The following is an 18,167-nucleotide window of genomic DNA, read 5'->3' as shown; positions in this document are numbered from 1 at the left end:
CATTGGCATTTAACATTTTAGTTTTCCTGGAGCATAGCTATTATTCCTGATAAAGGAAATTTAAAAAAATGTTCTTTTTATCTTTGTCTTAAATGTAACCATGAGGAAGAGGAAGTTGCTGCTTATCCAACAGAATAGTTAAAAGCATCTAATTCTGTTGAGTATATATAATACAAAGATGTACTGTTCTTGATTGTCATCACTAAGCATGGGCTAATAGGTGAATCCAGGCATTATTTCATAAAGCATAGTATGCCTTTCTTTCTTGAAAGTGTCAGGTTACATCATCTTGAAGGTACCCAAATATATTGTTTTAATACAGAAAAATCAGCCTACTTTTTGTAAACAGTTGCTGTAATTTTCTTTTAATATCTGATTGGATTACATCTACCTGTTTAGTGTGGACCATAGCACAATTGTCAGAGGTCATATGAGGTGCTTCTATTTGTAGGTGGTCATTGGCTGTTTGATCTCTGTGATAAGCAGCCCTGGATGATCCATTGGTAGGGAAAGAGAAGCTTCTTAACACAGGAGGAACAAGTTCTCTTCAATACCTGTTTCCCTAGTCATATTTCTCAGGCTGCTCTTAGTCCCTCAGGATCCCTGTGGTAGACTGACTCCTTTCTCTGTTTGCCAAAAGTTGCTTTTTAGAGCTGCAGAGATGACCCCCTTTCATATATACATGACACAACCCGTAAATTTTCATGCAAACTCACTCCTTCTATTGTTTTTTTTCTGTGGTAAGATGAGGACAGTGTGACTGTTTGGTCAGGTTTTTCCATTAGCAGCAAGGAATGCACAAGTCCTTAGACCCAGGAAAATCACCTTCCTAATACCAGTTGTGTAACACAAACTTCATTTCTCTTTGAAGAATCTCAAAGTTGTAGTTTTCTGTATGTATCTGAGCATTGCTGGAAGTGATTTCAGCTTCAATTATCAGTCAGGCAACAAACTAATTTGCCTGGTAATCAGTTCCAGAAGCAGTAGGCACTACTGTTTCCACCTCTAGCCTTAGCTGAATTGAAAAACACTGCTTCTGTCATTTGGAAGTTTCTTAACCACTCATCTAGATGTAGACAGGATAAACAGAGGAATCTTTTCAGATCAGGTTGTGAAGTGCAACAATAAATAGGGAAACATGGACCAGAATCTAAAACTTTTGTTCCTGCAGTTCAGAAACAAAAAGGAGGCTGCTGAAACAAGTCAGCATTATCTTTTTGCACAATAGAGGCTTATAAGTACTGGAGCTAGCGAAGATTTTATTTGGTTTTTCATTTACTCTTTTGCCTTACACAAGTCCCTGTTGTACACAGTTTCAGTTTTCCTTTTCCTTCCAAAAGTGGCAGAGTTAGAATTCTCTTTAAGAATGAAACCTAATGTTCCAGTGAATTTTACTGTAAGTTGTGTATGCTTTTCTGAAAATGTTAGCACCTTTCTAAGGTAAAGTAAGGAAAAACTAGGTTGACAACTGATGTCATAAATTAGGTGTTTTCAAGTAGGTTGAACTTACAGGTACACACTTCAGAGGAATTAGTTGAAGAAATAATTGAAATTTTATCATTTAAGGTTGAAGAATATTGAAGGATAAATGCAACTCTCTCTGAAAGTGTGATGTCTTTTTTTAATCTACCTTTAAAGAGAATTGTATGATTGTTAGCCCAACTTCATCCTTAGAAAGATACTGGAAGAAATATCTTACTTATAAACCAGAGGACGATGATTAGCAGTAATTTCTGGGTAGGAATCTGCATCACACAAACCATAAGTAACAAGAATGCACACCACAAGTCTGTAGACCCAGGAAACTCATGTAGACTTTGTGAGCATTAGTTGTGTAACAGGAACTGTCATTTCTCTCTGAAGGATCTGTAGTCCAAAGAGAAATTAGCAGTAGTTCAGCATCAAACCAAAATGATATATTAATTTTAAGGCTTAAAATGGTTCTGTTCAGAGTTGTTAAAATTCATAATTTGCATCAACTATTTCAGCAATAGACTGCTGAGCGTGTTTATTGAGTTTTGCCAATCTGAGAAGTGCTGAATGGCCCTTGAAAACTGAAAGAAAAAACCCCCACAATTCATTAAGGGCAGGGACATTTGGCCACTGTTAGTTGTGATGCTGAAAATTGACATGAGATGTAATAAGTGTTAAAGAGCTTTTCATTCTACAAAGCTGTGATGAGGTTTATGCTGGATCACTGTGGTGAAGCTCATGTACTATACTTGAAGAATAATGTGGACCAATTGAAGAGAATGAGGAGAGGACCATCAAAAATTGTTTTGAAATACAGAAATCACAAGAGAACAGGAACATTGAAAGGACTGAGTTTATACAGTCTAAACAAAGGAAGATTGAGGCATGACAGGTATTAGGAATTATAAAATGCTGCTGCAGTAAAGTAATACTCTAATGGGGAAGTAGTAATCTTGAATTTAAGAGTGGGAAATTTAGGCCAGGTGCTAGGAGAAGGTTTTGAATAGTTAGAATAGAGAAGTGCTGAAACATGACTTACGGGGTTTGTGGAATCTCCATGACTAAAGTTTTTAAAAATAAATGAGAAAAACTGTGAGAAATAGCTAAAGTAGAACTGATCCTGCCTCTAGGTAATGGGATGAACCAGCTGGATGATCCCACCCCTCGCTATTTTCTATTACCTTTCTTTTCTAATCAAGTTACATCCCAAGGCTCCAATTACATGCATTTTCACACTTGCCCCTCATGTTTAGCTTTTAGGAGGAAGCAATCATTCTCCCATGCTAATGACTAGACTTCCTACTAGTTTTACCAAGATATCCTCAGAAGAATCCTGATACTACGTACATATGCAATGTGAGCATCAGTTTTCATAGATGATTGTTAAAAATTGGAGCACCATTACCAGAATTAACATTATTGAGTAGTGTTTAGTCATTCCATTGTGTTCAAGTAAACCCCTCATTTAGAAAGGTATTCTGGCTTTCATATTTTTCAGTTAATTGAATTATTTGCAGTGTAGTCAAAAATATATGGAGTCTCTGAGCCACAAGAGGGAAAGTGGAGTTCTAACATACGGGTTTCCCCATCCACAGTAGGGTCCAGTAAGTAACAGTTGGTTTTATTATTTATTATGCATTATTCATTGTGCCATCTCTTTTTATGATTCTGAAGTAATTTGTATGCAGTTGCAGAACATAGAGCCCTATTGTCTGTCAAATATACGTGTTACTTGGATCTCATTTTATTTGCAAAAATAATAAAAATTCTGCATCTTAAACTCCTGGTCAAAAAGTTCCATTATCCTCTTCTGGAACGTGGTCTTATATGAAGAAAAAAAACATACCAGGCAAATCTATTCTATTATTATTTAAATTATTCCTCTGTATTATTGGATTTGAATATTTATTAGGGTTTTTTTATAACCTCTTAAATTATTCATAAAGGGTAGCCACACAGTTTGATGAAAAAAGCAGTACAATGAAACCTTATTTTGCATTGCTGGCGTCTTTCATACAAACTATGCTACAGTGCCTTTTTTTTTTTTTTTTGAGTGACGGCCTACAAGGTGCTGGGAACCTCTGTCGTGTTTGTTGCAACATCCCTTTCCTATTGGTTTCAGTGGGAGGGATGAGCATCCAGCACCTCACCGTCCTATGTGCTCTCGCATGGGTATGGATGAAATAATAAATATCCTCTGAGAGAGATGGAAATGAAGAGTCAAAGGTCAGGAAAGAAAGATGTCTTTTCACATAAGATGTGAAAAACATAGGAAGAATTACTGACATAGAAAGGGAGTAGAAGGTTGGTTTAGGTGATTTATGGGATTTTCTTTTGAAGCCCACAAGACTCCAATTGCTGTACTGAATGAAGTATCCGTGTGTATGTCGAGTGTCTGACAGGAGTCAGCATCAAATACTTCACCGGAGGGCATAAAACCCTACAGTAAGCATATTGGGAAAGGATTATTTTCATATACTATGTCTCATCCTTGTTTCTGATATGTATAGGTTTCCTTAAACATTTAGGTGTAAGGTTCAGTGTCAATTCTAAAAGGTTTCTCATCGCTGTAGGTTCCTATGATCAGTATACCTACAAAGTAGACTTGGGACGTATTGGCAGATACTTGGTCTCATCAGCATTTTGCATCAGTGATCCGTTAGTCTGATAATACAGCTTTTGTGTAGACAGGTGCTTCTCTATTACTTTTGATGTGTTCTGCCTTCATTGACTGTCTCTTTTCTCTTGTTTTGTATTTTTGACTTACAGCTCACTCTCCTCTACTTGCATTACTATGACAACTACTAAAACCTAGAATATCTTTTGTCCAACTGCCTTGTTTTTATTAAATTTTTCACTTCATGTCTGCCAGTTACGTAGTGAATTTGGCATTTTAATGTATCTGTTTAATCGCACCAGTCTCTTGTGTAATGCAAGTCCTTCACCAAAACAACCTACTTAAAATCTGAAATACAAAGTGGGCCTCAGGAAAGGTTACTTTTGGTGTTTATATTGTAGGTCAGTGTGAAGCTTGCCTGACTCTGAAGAGCCTGGATTTTAAAATACGTGATAGTCCAGTGTAGGATTACTGACCAATTTCTTTTTGTTTCCAGCTGAGCTGCCAGGATCATCTGCAATCAAGCTCTCCTCCTTGTGTGATCTTCCAGCTCAGCTGCAAGAATTGTACCAGCAGGGCTTTGTCTTGGCTGCTGTCCACCCTTTTGTGCAACCAACTGATGAAAAAGAGAAAACTCCCCAGGAACAAATCTTCAGGGCTGTGCTTATCAAGAAAACAGAAAGGTAAAGCACTTCCAGTGAACTGGGATAAAAATAGACAATGTGATTTCCCGCTGAGTTTTGACCTAAATCAGGAAATTATAGCAGAGTTTACTGTGCAAGCCTTGATTATTTTTTCCTTTTTTTTTTTTTTTTTTTTGGTGGGCTTGAATAGGCTTAGCATGTTCTTCGTGTTTACAATTCATCTGCAGTTTGGCAGACGACTTGGAGAATAACAAGTTGAAATATGCTGTGTATTTTGGGATGTGTTGTCATGAGAGGCAAACAAACAAGCCCTATGCCTGACAATTTGTGAGGATGGTCTTGTTGGTACCCTTTAAGAATTTATTAGGTTAAATTACGACAGAAATGTTTGCTTACAAAAGGCATATTTTGTATTTAAACAGTTACAGTTAATGCAATTAATTTGAGAACTATAGTGCTAATGCATACTTCTTAAATTTATGTGTAGACTTTTAGACCCTTCTTTCCTCTAAGCAATACGAGTTCTTCTAAATTTTCAGTCAGTGTAAACTCATCAAATAAAAAAATTATTATCCTGCTTTGTTTGGTTTCTTAAAATGTATTAAGAATATTTTACACAATCAAAGTCTGAAGATGAAAAAAGAAACAGAAATTATTTTCTTTTCTGATTTAATGTGATTTAAAAAGAATAAATAGAATGTGCTGCTAAATGACTCAGAAGAAAACTAAAACATGAATATTTGTAAATGTTGAATTTTTAGTTAATGATTTAAAATCTAATTTGACGTTATCTGACCACCCACAACTCTGCAGTTATCTGTGTTGTTGCAGCCATTCTTCATAGTTTCCCTACATTAGTTGCATTCCTCAGTCCACCTCTTCTTACAATGACAGATGCTGAATGCTGGGGGATAATTAGACCTCCCCTTGTTGATCCTAGTCCCACTCTTGGTGCTGATGCTTTAAGGAAAGAATGTGGCTGCTTTATAGATATGTCTTTAAAAAGTAAACAAATCACCATTCAATTTTCTGCAGCTTAGGAGCCAGTTGGTAGTGGTTATGGACAGGGTTGAAGTTCAGTCTCTGACCTAAGGAAGAAGTTTTGCATTTCATTAGCAAGTATATGTAGGCATTAGGTGTCACATGCAATTTGAGCTTCTAAAATAACTCTAAATTTACCTTGACTTGATTTTGATTTTATTAATACAGAGCTTCATGCTGGCTTGCCTGATATTATTGTTTAAAGGGTTTGCAGTTTTAGGGTCAAAACATAGAATGTTTGGCTGAACAGTAGACTTGTTGAGTAATATTGGGCTGAGCTGTCCTGGTTTTGAGGCCTTGCTTTCTCTTCTGCACAATATCTTGCTGCAAGTAATGAAAGTATTTACATGCCTGAGTTTGCAATGTTAGGTAAGCACTTAAAGACTTCTGTTGGATTGGGGTCCAAGGGTTCAGTATCTTCCAGGTCTGAGCTCTGAAGACGTCAGGGAAGACCAGCATCATTTTCAGTGGGAGTGATGCAGTCGTAAAGCCAGAGCGCTGTGTGTGTCACTGCTGTCTCATACTGTATCCAGTAGTTTGCATCTGTGCAGAACGATTGTGAGAGAGTACAAAATCTTAATTGCCTGCTCGCTCACTTGGGTGCCAGCAGTTCATATACTTTAGGCAGCTGTAAATGACTGTACAAAATTGAAGCCAGTAGAGGATCTTGAACCAATTATATTTCCTTTTACATTTGTGCTCTGTTTCTTTGCATTCTCTTATCTGTCATTTCTAACTGCCTAGGGAAGTGGAAGAGACTTCGTGAAGCAGGAAACCCCAGACAAGTACCAGAAAGGGAAGTGACATCAATTTGGTGTTTCATGTTGCCTAAACATTTTGAGTTCAAGTAAGAGTATAGGAGATGCTGCTTCCACAGCGTGTAGATGCAATGAATGTTTGCATTGCCAGGTGCAGTGAAAAGAGATGGGTGTTACACAGGTTTCAGATGATGGTGGCCTGCATAGAGAACAGCTGTATTTGAACCACGAGTTCATGTCTGTCCATATGCATCTGAGGAGAAAAAGGATGTGGCAGTATGGAAAAAAAAGCATACTGTTAATTTTTTTAATTAACCTTTCTCATCCCACTGCTGATAATGATTAAATTGCGTTTTTTCCACTGAGGACTACTGGGTATCTTGGCATCTCTAGGCTGTCTCTGTATAAAACAGTTGAACTCTTGTGTAGAAGTTAGCTCTGCTTAGGCTAGTTGTTGATCAGATGAGTGTTTATTTCTGTCATAGGATTTTAGGAGTACAAGTAGTCCAGTCACAGTTGTGGGATCACTACTAACATCGTTAATGCTGTGAAGTACAAAGTGGTCCTTTTGGTGGTATGGTGTTCATGGGGAGCCAAGGAGTCATAAAAATCTCTGTACCTTAGTGTGGGGCCCAGCTTTGGGTTTTATGGATACTTTCTGCAAAATACCTGAGGCTGTAGCTCCTTTCTTACTGCAGGTGTTCCACCACAGATGGCTCCAACACTGTGTGCTTCAGCTGTCAGTTGTCTGGCAGATACCAGCTGTGATTTTCCTATTTTTGTTGCCTAAACAGAACAGAAAGGAAATTGTTGTATCGGTGCCTTTTTGGTGCAGTAATGTCAATGTGGTGTATACAGAGACAGAACTGAACGCCTGAATTAGTGTTTAGTCAGTGTTGCTGTATCTTTCTATGTCAGTTTTGTGTTTCAAAGTTTATACTGTTGGCTTACACTTTGGCGACTTGGTTTTACAGCTCTGCCTCTCCAAAGGTAGGAAGAGGCTATACCAGCTGCAGCAGGTGATGTGTCAGGAACACCATTCTTCTGTAGTGGCTGAGATGTGCAGTGCAGATTTGTGTTCAAGAGTAAAATGGGAAAGGTAGTGCTGAGTCATGTTGCACATTAGAACTCGTGGTAAAAGTACCTATTAATGTCATGTACCCTATTTTGCCATTGTCCTCTTGTCCTGTAGTTTCAAAATACTCAGCATATATTTGCAATGTCATTGTTCAAAGTGACTTTTAAAGTCACTTTGATGTTTTTTGTTTAATCTGTACTGGAATCTCTGCAGCTTTGTTATCTTGACTGTGTAATTATTTCTGGTAAATACCTAAGTAGGAGTCATTCCTGCTGTAGGATGTTTGAGGAAACATGTTCCCAACATACATGGAAGCTGTACCTGTTCAAAACCGAGGATTGTCCCTTGGAAATGTTAGGGAAAATGTGACAGTAAATGACAGATTTTTAAAAGCAGTTGACTGTTTTACTGTCTGTGCCGAGTTCTCCAAGAAACCCAAATATCTCAGAAGACATCTTGTATAAATTACCTGAAGAAAAATCTTCAAGCCCAGGTTTTTACAGGGTTTTCTTTGCTGAATTTAGGGAAGGCCCCATGTGTGAAATATAGGCCATGCCCTGCTGGTTCATGTTGATTCACACCTGAGGAAAGTAGATTCACAGTGATTTACACTCAGAAGACAAGACTTTCAGGAATAGGAGATAGTAGTGGTCCCCTGAAAAACGAGAATGTGTGACAGTGTATCTCTGCTGCTGGAAGGGGCAGGGGCAGGTCTGTGTGTTTGGGAGGTTCTGGCTAGCCAAGGCAAGGACAGTAAAACATATGTATGTTCCCACAAGGAACACAGATGGTTAGTTCTTTGTGTGTGTGCTAAACCTTTTTCACCTTGCCCTTTTGTTTCCATGCTGGCTGGGTTTTGATAAAACAGTCTCCGTGTATGTGTCTTGTGCATGTTACTGTTTTGGACAGCTTGTGACTGTTGCAGGTAACCTGTTACCTGCAGAGAAATCACAAAGTCAGCCCCTGAACAAAATTATAGCAAAACCATAGAAGAAAACTGTTCTGATTTGTTACCAGGTCCCTGTAGTGTGATACCTCTGCTTGATATCTGAAAAGTTTTAAAATTCGATGTCAGTTAAAATGTTTTAGTGTCCCTTCCTCAATACTGTGCACTGGAAACCAAGCCCCATTCTCTTTCATTAGGAAAGATGCTTGGTCTGGACTCATAACTGTCTGCTTGCAATAGTTTTGACATGTTTGCAGGTGCTTCATCTCACCACAGTAGACAAGCAAGGGATATAAATTGAATGCCTAAGAATTTCTCTCAAGTGTTCAATCTATGTCATAGGACATACCGTCTACAGGTTCTGCTTCCAGTCAGTAAAGCAATCATCAGGGAAGCAATGCTGTGCATAGGTGGACTAAGTAGTTTAATTTAAGAATAATTGTTTCAGAGTTTATAAATGTTCTACATTTGTATGTTTATCTCAAACAGCTTTGCAGCTGTTTTCTCTTTCTGAAAAATAATGAGGTGTAAAGGTGTTGCAGAGATTCACTTGATGAGATGATTCTGATTCTATTTCTGTAATTTCCCTATAACCATTAATCCTGTAATGCAAACTATCATCACTTTGCTAACAAGAATTCTGTTTATCTGCAAAGGAATTTGACAGACTGAGTTCAAAAGTTTAATAGTAAACCAAGATTTTTACAGTTTCTTGGTTTTGCTGATATTTCACTTTTGTGTTTTTGCTTTGGTCAAAGTAGCTACTTTGCATTGGTACAATATATTTTAAATTTAAATGCATATGTGTGTGTGTATCTGTTTGGTTTTCATGTAGGATTTAAGCCTGAAGATGAGAAATGTCTGAATTTTTCTTTGTGAGCATTAGGATCAAACATGTTTGTGTGCAAATGCAGTGTGTGTTGTTGCTCTCAGCAGGCTGATTTCAACTTACTGAAAAGGTAGTGTTTACTGCATACCCAAGAGTCAACAGATATCTTCCTTTACCTCAAAGGACAATGACTTGAGTTCTGAAAGCTTGCTATTTGTTGCAAGTTCAAAGAAATACATATTTTCTCACAATAACTTTAAAAATTGACCCAAAATAAATGTTCTTTGATCTGTGTCTTCAAAATCATAAACACTGCACATTAAAGACATCTATGTATCTGTACATGCCCAAACTTTTCTCTAGAAACTCTATATGCTGTCATTAAAATAAGTTCATAAATTTTACTAACAAATAATACATATTCCAGTGATAAGGTTTCCTGTATAAGAAAATTTCTGTTAAAGAAAATGTTTAGGTAATAAAGTTAAAACACTGTCACATGGGTTAGAGTTGAGGCTGTCATGATACAATATGCCTGCTTTTGTTTTTATAAAATATGGTGTGTTTCTTGGATGGGCATCATAAAACCTGTGATTCTCTAGTTGCTGTCTTCTTGGGTTTCAGATACTGTAGTTTTGGTAGATTTTGAACCTGGAATCATACAGGTAACAGCTGGTCATGTTGTCACTTTAGTGTGGTTTTATTTTGTTTTTGTAATGTAGATCAGTTTGTTATGAATGTACAGTTATATTTTGAACTGTGGAGCTATTCCTCTGTAGTGGAAAATCTCAAAACTGCACTTACATTTCCAACATCATCTTAATCAAGTAGTTATTTTAGAGTGTCTGTGCAGTTCACCAGCATGGTCCAACTTGCCAAATTCATGGACATGGGGAACTCTAGGAAGATTAGCACCAAATGTTGGCTTCCTCAAATCCTTGGGTCTGAAAAGGATTGGAAATCCAGTTTGTAACAGACACCGTGTTGTCAGCTGTAATAGTTACTGTGTAAGTTACTGGTACTCCACAGCTGGTTATGGTTTATCTACCATGAAGTGGTGCTTAACAACGAACAGCTGTGCAGGAAATGACAGCCTACTGAGACAACCATCGTAAAATATTTTGGCCCATGAACTTCCAATTATAAGTGAAAAATCTTATTTATTCTATGTATTTTCTTCTTATTTAGTGGCACTAGAAGTGCTGTTTGGAATTCAGGATGACACTTTTTGTAAGTCTGTGGTCCTCAGCCTTTTCTGTACTGGTAACATTTGAGGGTACCCTCCACCCCGACCCTGCCAGGCCTGTGAACGCTGTCCCTCTGCTCAGCATCAGGTTGACTGAAACTGCCTCTCAGAACACTGCCATCCCATGGTTAAGGTTGTCTGTAGCAGTTGCTGAGGGTACCTGTAGTGACAGAAAATCCTTCTTCAGGAAAATGGATAAACAAACAATGAGATGCATAACAAAGGAATAAAAACAAATGAAAGCCCAGGGTGTACAAGTTATAGTGAAATTTTCTGTAAATCTCCATGGCTAACCAGTGGTTCTCCTCTCCTGGGATGGGCCGGAGGCTGCCCTTCCTCTCTGCAAGGGAAGCACTGGCATTATTCACACTGTCCCTCATTTCCTTCTCGGGTATCTCAAAATGTGTTACAGTGAGTACAGGACGTTGTAATGTGTTGGGATATACCAGTTCTCCGGTCATCTTGGCTTCCAAGAAGAGTACAGCTTTAGTGTATCCAGGTGTGCTTCTTTCAGAGCTGGACCATTCGTAATTAACCTAGAGATTTTTTTTATTGGACAGAAATGTAGCAAAAACCCCTGAGCGTTTTCAGGGAATGAGGGAGGACGATTGAGTCTTCCAGCTTAGGAGGAGGAAAAAAAAAGGCAAGAAATTGCTGATTGTGCATCCAGAAGAAAAGGAAGATCTTTTGAACTGTTGGAGCTTACACATTATTTTGACTAAACTGATCTCAGCATTTCTCTTCTGCTTTCTGTTGAGAAATATTTTATTATAGGAAAATGGAAAGCAACTTTACGTAAATCCATTGGTTTAGTTTTAAATATCTTGTACATTGGACCCCCAGTAACATCCTATGCTATAAAACTGGTGAGAGTCTCCAGGGTATGAGTTACTGGGTTATTTCTCAAATGATTGACATCAATTCTTCCTCTTCAAAACAGAGCAGAGGAGTGCAAGTGCACAGAACTGTGCTCCTTGGACTTTTTCCATGTCTTCTAACGGATGTGATCCTAAAAGTAGTCCCATTGAATTAATAAACCCAAACTGTATTAATTTCTGTTCAGCATAGAATTTACATGTACCTATGTTTAGCTGCTTATGGCTATACTAATAATATTCAGAGAGTTTAATGATAGACTTTTATGATATCTCTGAAATACTTCGTGATACTTGTACGAAATGCATTGTTTATTGCATAAAGACTGGAAATAATTTCTTGCCCACCTAGATTTGCTCAGAAAATTATTTTTGTGGTCTGTGGCATCTGCAGATATTTATTATTTTCATGTAATAAGCTGGAGCATTTGTTCTGTTTGTTTCTGACAGAGTAACAGGCTTTGAAAGTTTTCCTAAAAAGGTGAAAACTGCCAGTTTAGACAAAGTCGTGCTTTTAACATATATGGACATAATTTACTTGAGAGCATGGAAAAATACTTCTTGGGAATATAGAGTACTTCTGTTAGAAGATTTTAACTTAGGATTTTACAGCCTTTAGTAGAATCTGTTAACTGTGTTTTGTAAAATAATGTTCTTAACAGGGTGCAGTGGTATTTGATGCAATTCCTTTCATGAGCCCTAGTGCAGAGATAGCCCTCAGGCTCTTAGAGGAGGAATTCACTGTCTCCTATTCACTTGAATATTTCCAAGTAGCTAGTGTATTTCAAAATAAATGCTTATTAAAAATATGAAAAAAATCAGTACATTTTAAGCAGTTGTAGCAAGAATTACTATATTTTTATGGCTATAATCTGTGTCTCAGATAATTCCTTTAGAGTAGTTGGAAGCGGGTCCTCAAAAAACTTCACATAATGAGAGCCCAGAGAACTGTTAAGGGAGAGGAATTAGGATAGGGTGGCTAAAAGGGCAAACTTCTCTTCCTTACACCTCTATATAAACCTAACCAATATAGGTTGAGATGAGCTTATTTTTACAGGTAGCCAGTGAGCTTAAAATGAATATACAGTCTTTGTCAGTCCAGAGTAATTAGAATAGCAAGTTTTTATGTGTGTTACAGCAAGTATTTACAGTAGTGTTAGAGTTTATCACTGTGTAAGGAACAGGCTTTGTCAAAAGAGTGGGCACAGATGTAGCATGGTGCATACTTACTTTCTGGGATTTGATGTCTTAACTTTGAATTTGAGCTGTAGTATTTCAAAGCCTCTGGGAAGGGAGTATGTCTTCCACAACCAGGCTGGAAGGGAGCTGTGATGAGTACAGTGGCTTATTCCAGTGAGGGAAATACCAGAGATGTTTGCTTCTCGCATATGTAGAGTTTGGTAGTTGACCCCTCAAAATGGGATTGGTTGTCCAAAAAGACCACTTGTGCTTTGTAATTATACAATAGCTGAAGCACTGGAGAGCTGTGTTTGCTCCATTTGATGTTGTATGAACTTTGCTTGGCAATATTGGGTGGCAGTTTCGATGGTTTGTTGATTGCTTGGACATTAGAGAGCCCCAGTTCATGTTGCTTCTATCTGGAATGTGGCTACATGAACTCGGAGCTACAATTCTAGTTAGTCGTATCCAGATTTAAGTACTCTAGCAGTGAGACTTTCTCAAGTTTATTTCTGTATTCTTGAGTTCACTGAGTTTGTCTGTGGTGGAAAATCTGCACAGAATAGATTATTTTATCCAGGACTTTATCTGAATCAGCAAAAATGGTTGTCTGCAGTACACATGTTGTCCCTCACAAAATGTTTTGGGGTTTGTTTGTTTGTTTTGTTCTGTTTTTTAAATTTTCTTGACACAGTTGTTCTCACGGCTTAATTTATGTGTTCCTGTTACAGAAGAGTAGTGATGGAATACTTTCAGTCCCCCAGTAATGACTTCTGTAAATCCTATAAGGATGTTTGGAGAGCTTTCGTGGACTCTAATGCTTTGTTAAAATTTTTGTTCAGAATAAAGTACAAAATGGGACCACAGGTTATAAGAAACACCTAGAAAAGAGGGGAAAAAACAACTATGGAAAGGACTTCAGTGTTACCAAGCAATGCAGTCTGGTACCACCTGTCCCACAGTTAAGTGAGATAAGAGAAATGAAGTGAGAGTGTAGCCTGTGTGGAAGTGGAAGGTTCAAATACAAAATATAATGTCATGTGATACTTCAGAAAATTCCTACAGTATTGCCTAGGAAACACACTGCCAGTTTGCAGTCAGCAGCCTACGCATCTCATGGCTCCAGTGAACTGTTAGCATCTTGGGAAAGCCCTTGGGACCATCTGTAGCTGAAGTGTGTTTTGTGTGTCACACAATCTCAGTCCCCAGAACAGGGCTTTTGCACAGACTTGCTTTTCCAAGGATGGCACCTCTGCAAAGCCCTTGTTTGGTTGTTTTGCTGCTTTCTTAGTGCTCTCAGTTCAAACTTCTGTACCTTTCTTCCTGTACTGAGGTACCCAGCGCATCAGATAACTGCTGGCCCACAGTAGTTCTTCACACTGGCTCTTCTAATTCTCCATATGGGGTGTTAGATAACTACTTTGTTACTATGCCTGAGAATTGCAGGCTAGCTTTTGTTTTTGTTTGTTCTTCTGCATGTTCTCCTAAAGAACTGAGGAAACAAACCATTCCTTAGATACCCTCTGTTGATCAGGTGTATCAGTTTCCTTTCATGACAGTCCAGAGGAGATGAAAACTGCATTCAGTAGCACTGGTTTGCAGTCCACGCCCCAGGCTGTTTCTCAAGAACATTCAGGGGAACTTCCAAACTTTCCCGTGGTGTATTTTGACTGATACCATGTTTCCACAGTGCTGATTTGCAACATGTACAGAAGATACCATACGCTTTGTATTATTTTAGGAGTTAGTGTCTTCTGAAAGAGAAGGGATTTCAAACACAGATTTAAATTTCTCAACAACAAAGCATAAGGTAAGACTTAAGGATAGACTTACTTTGATTAGCCACTGATTCTTAAATGTTGACTTGGAATGCTGCTAGATAAGAGAAGGAGTTACTTTTAATTGCTGTCTGTGAAACACATCCTGCATCAGGCTTCCCTGTGGGCCCCTGGGATCTGTCATTGTGTGTATTTTGAGTTACATCACCTGTGCATCTCCTTGGTAATGGCCATAGATGCCGAAGGCTGACAAAGTGTTTCCTGGACAGATAAAGAAATTTGGAAGTCCCTGCAATGTTCCACCACCCATAGTCACTGGTGTGATTTCCTCTCTCAGCAGGTAGGTGAGACACTGTAGCTGCCACTTGTCAGAACTGTATTGACCTCAGTGGAGTGAATGTATTGGGACCAATGTTTTGTCTCAAGGTTAGCTCTCCAGGAGAAATACTTAAAAATGGGATGTATGGGTGTCCAGTCTTAACAACAGAAACTGATTCTTTTTTTCTGTCTGCCTCTTTAGATCTCCCAAAGGTGACATCAGTAGTGAAGGCTATGTCTTGGAGGTAGAGTGCTGCTCCTCTTTTAACCACCTTTCAGAGAAAAAGGAGATGCCTGATTTTATTAAGAAAGTAAGTAAAAAAAAGGGGAGGGCAAACCCCAAAACACAGTATGCTTTTATTTGCACTATAATTACTATTTCTAGTTCTATCAATTTGACAATAAGGATATATATACACTTTGTCCAGCTGAAACACTGCACTAGAATTTGGTGTTTTATAAGTATCTGGAGGGCAGTTATACTTACTGAGAGAAACAAGTCTGATCTTGTTATTATGAGAAAATTCTTTCTATTGTCACAGCAGAATGACCTCTCACAGGTGATGGCAACTAAGCTACTGTTGTAGAAGGTGGTCCTATAATGTGCAACATTTTGTGTTGGAACAATATATATAGTTTCCATTTTACTGTCAAAATAGCCTGTTGGCTTGACCTGAAAGGCCTATTAACTCCAGAAAACCCCCAGATTTAAGTTTTGTTTCAGTATCACATGATGTTAGTTGGAGATGGATGGTACTGGTAACCTAAATCCCTTTGTCATCCAGAATAGTGTTGCTGTCTATGAACTGTTATATACACACTGGGGGATTTGAAGTGAAGATGGCAATTCTTATTTTGTTGCCTTCTTTTTAAAATTATTTTTGACACTATAATATTCTGCCAGACTAGAAATTAGCAGGTTATTTCCATTTTAGTGAAGACAGATTCACTGTGCATGTTTCAAATTTTGCAGCATCTGTTGTGTCCTGTTGCACGTTGTATAAACTAGCACTGAGTACTATATATACTTAGCCATGGAGCAGTGAGTAGGCACAGTCCCCTAGCTTTAGTCCTTCTTGCAATGATAATGGTTAAGAAGATTTTGTAGAATAAATTTCAGCACAGGCTGTATGATCTTTATGGGGAGTCAGCTTTCAATCTTTCCTTTTTAGAATGAATTGTAAAAACTGGATTAAAAATGCAGCTATAACTATCTGATCATCATTGTCAAAGTTAAAGATACATACGTGTTGGTATCAGGACAAACCGATGTTTTCTGAACACCTGATAATATTCGGAAGTTTGAGTATGAATTTGCTTCAGGTTTAGTTGTGTTATTGTACTACTATTCTGATGTTGTTTTGGACTATTTCAATATATTTACACTTAGGCAAAACTGGTGTAGTTATTGTGTATCAGTTCGAAGCACTTGATTTTGTTCTTCAGTTCTTTGAGTCAGAGCAGAAAAATAGGGATAGCTGTCACAACTGGTAGCAAAGTTGTGCATCATTGCGACAGAAAATTTCTTTGCATTTGTAAGTTCAGAAAGAGTATGGCTAACATGAAACAAATCCAGGAGTCATCTTATTTCCATAGATATCCAATTCTGAGACTCTTTAGAGTGCTTTTCTAGACATGGAAATGTTTCTGTTGGTAGAAGTCATTTGATTATGGGCTTATGAAGATGCCTTTTTGAAAGATAATAATTTAAATTTTAATAGCTTGAATGTATATTTACTGTTTCTCTGTAGGCTGAGTATGTCGTTCATCCTCAGATCTTATTTGATGTAGAGAAATTTGAAGTTCTTTGAAGCTTTTGCTGTCAAGTGTGTGCTGTGTCACTGTCTGTATCTGATTAAACACATTGTGGAAATCTCAACACTTTTATATAAATCTAACTCAGCGAACAGGACTTGTTTGGGAGTAGGAATTAATTGCCGTATTAACTAATTTGTCTGAGCAATGAAAATGTCCATTGCTTTTAAGGGCATGTAAACCAGATGTTTGCAAACAAAATAAATGAAAGATAAAGAATATTCTTCAAACAAAGTAGTAACAAAAAGCTGTTAGGGTAGTTGCTCGCTTTCTGAAAACAACAGCCCTATAATTCTTCTCAAACTGTAGAACACAATTGAAGTTAATAGTGTGTTTTAATTGAATAGGCAAACCCTTGATCAGAGAGCTCTTTGTAACAGAGGTTTTTAGCACAGGTTTACCATCTTACTGCATTGAAAATTACTATATATTTAAAAAAACCCCAAACCAAATAGAATAGCCATATTTTAAAAACAAAATGAGTTCTCAAAATTTTATCCATGAGCTTACAACAAAATATTCCAATACACTGAGAAAATTAATTTTATTTATTTTATTATGCACTGCTGAGCAAGTATTGTTTACCTGGAGTTTGAACAAGGATGCAATTTTAGTAACTTTCCTCAACTGACTTTTTGTTGCATTGAAAATGTATCTTCATATTGACTATTAACTGCTTCCTTCTGCAAACACAAAACAATTTTTTAATGGCCTACAACATAGGTATGTGCTTTTTGTTTCTGTAATTCCATGGAGTTGCACAGAAAGAAGAAGGTTATTTCACCTGGAGAGTGCTTCTTGCTGACTGAAGCAAAGTGTGTCTCTGGTCAAACCTGTGCTTTGCTGTTGAGATCCTTCTGCACTGCTGGCCTCTGTCCCGGTTCTCCACTCTCTGCTACTTTGGAAACCACCACTGTGGTTTCTGGCCATGGCAAGACAGGGGACAGTTAAGCACTGGGGACATGATGTTGAATAAAATACACTCCTCCTGTACCTTAAAGTCATGTTGACATGACTGCACTCTGTTCTTTGATATCCATGTGGATCTAGTTCAGCTTAACCTGTCCTAAAGAGCTCAAACAGTCCCATGGAGTCCTTGAAGCATAATTTGTGAGCAATGAGAGAAATAACTGCTGTGTATGTAGTGTGTTGCTGTACTGGTATTAGCACTCTTGTCCTTAGCTCTCAGGCAAAACAGAGATTAAAGATTTGCTCACCTGCTTTTTAATGAGCAAAGCTAACTTCTGAACTTCTGATTAGTGTGACTCAGATCATTCTGAAGTTGTTGAAAATCAGAGCTGTTACTTCTACGATATTGTATTTTGTAATACTTTGAGTAGTGTCTCATGTCAAGTAGGGTAGCCTTTAATTACTTGGTTGCTGTTTATCCTGTTACCATATTTTTTACCTTAGGATGTTCTGAATCTATGGAGACAAGTAAGGGAACCAGAAGCTAGGCTGACATCACAAGAAAAGTGTTATTTTGCATACACAATCATATATGAATGCCAAATATGTGTCTCATGACCTTCGTTTTCTGTTCCAATCTGAATTAGTGCTCTAGAAGAAC

At 37.8% G+C, this 18,167-nt stretch overlaps 1 protein-coding gene across 2 annotated transcripts in view; it reads left to right on the top strand.

Moving 5' to 3' along the window:
* The window catches only part of RFTN1 (raftlin, lipid raft linker 1), a 95,093-nt gene that overhangs the window by 36,148 nt on the left and 40,778 nt on the right, over positions 1–18,167 (top strand). For both annotated transcript variants that reach the window (XM_071561044.1, XM_071561043.1), the window contains exons 3-4: positions 4,587–4,773; positions 14,985–15,093. In XM_071561044.1, coding sequence (XP_071417145.1) covers positions 4,587–4,773; positions 14,985–15,093 — 296 coding nt within the window. The remainder of the gene's footprint in view (positions 1–4,586; positions 4,774–14,984; positions 15,094–18,167) is intronic.

This window comes from Pithys albifrons, chromosome 7 (assembly GCF_047495875.1).
Source record: "Pithys albifrons albifrons isolate INPA30051 chromosome 7, PitAlb_v1, whole genome shotgun sequence".
In the NCBI taxonomy this organism is placed as follows: Eukaryota; Metazoa; Chordata; class Aves; order Passeriformes; family Thamnophilidae; genus Pithys; species Pithys albifrons.
Note: the sequence above shows the minus strand (reverse complement) of the source record. Positions and strands in the feature narration are given on the sequence as shown.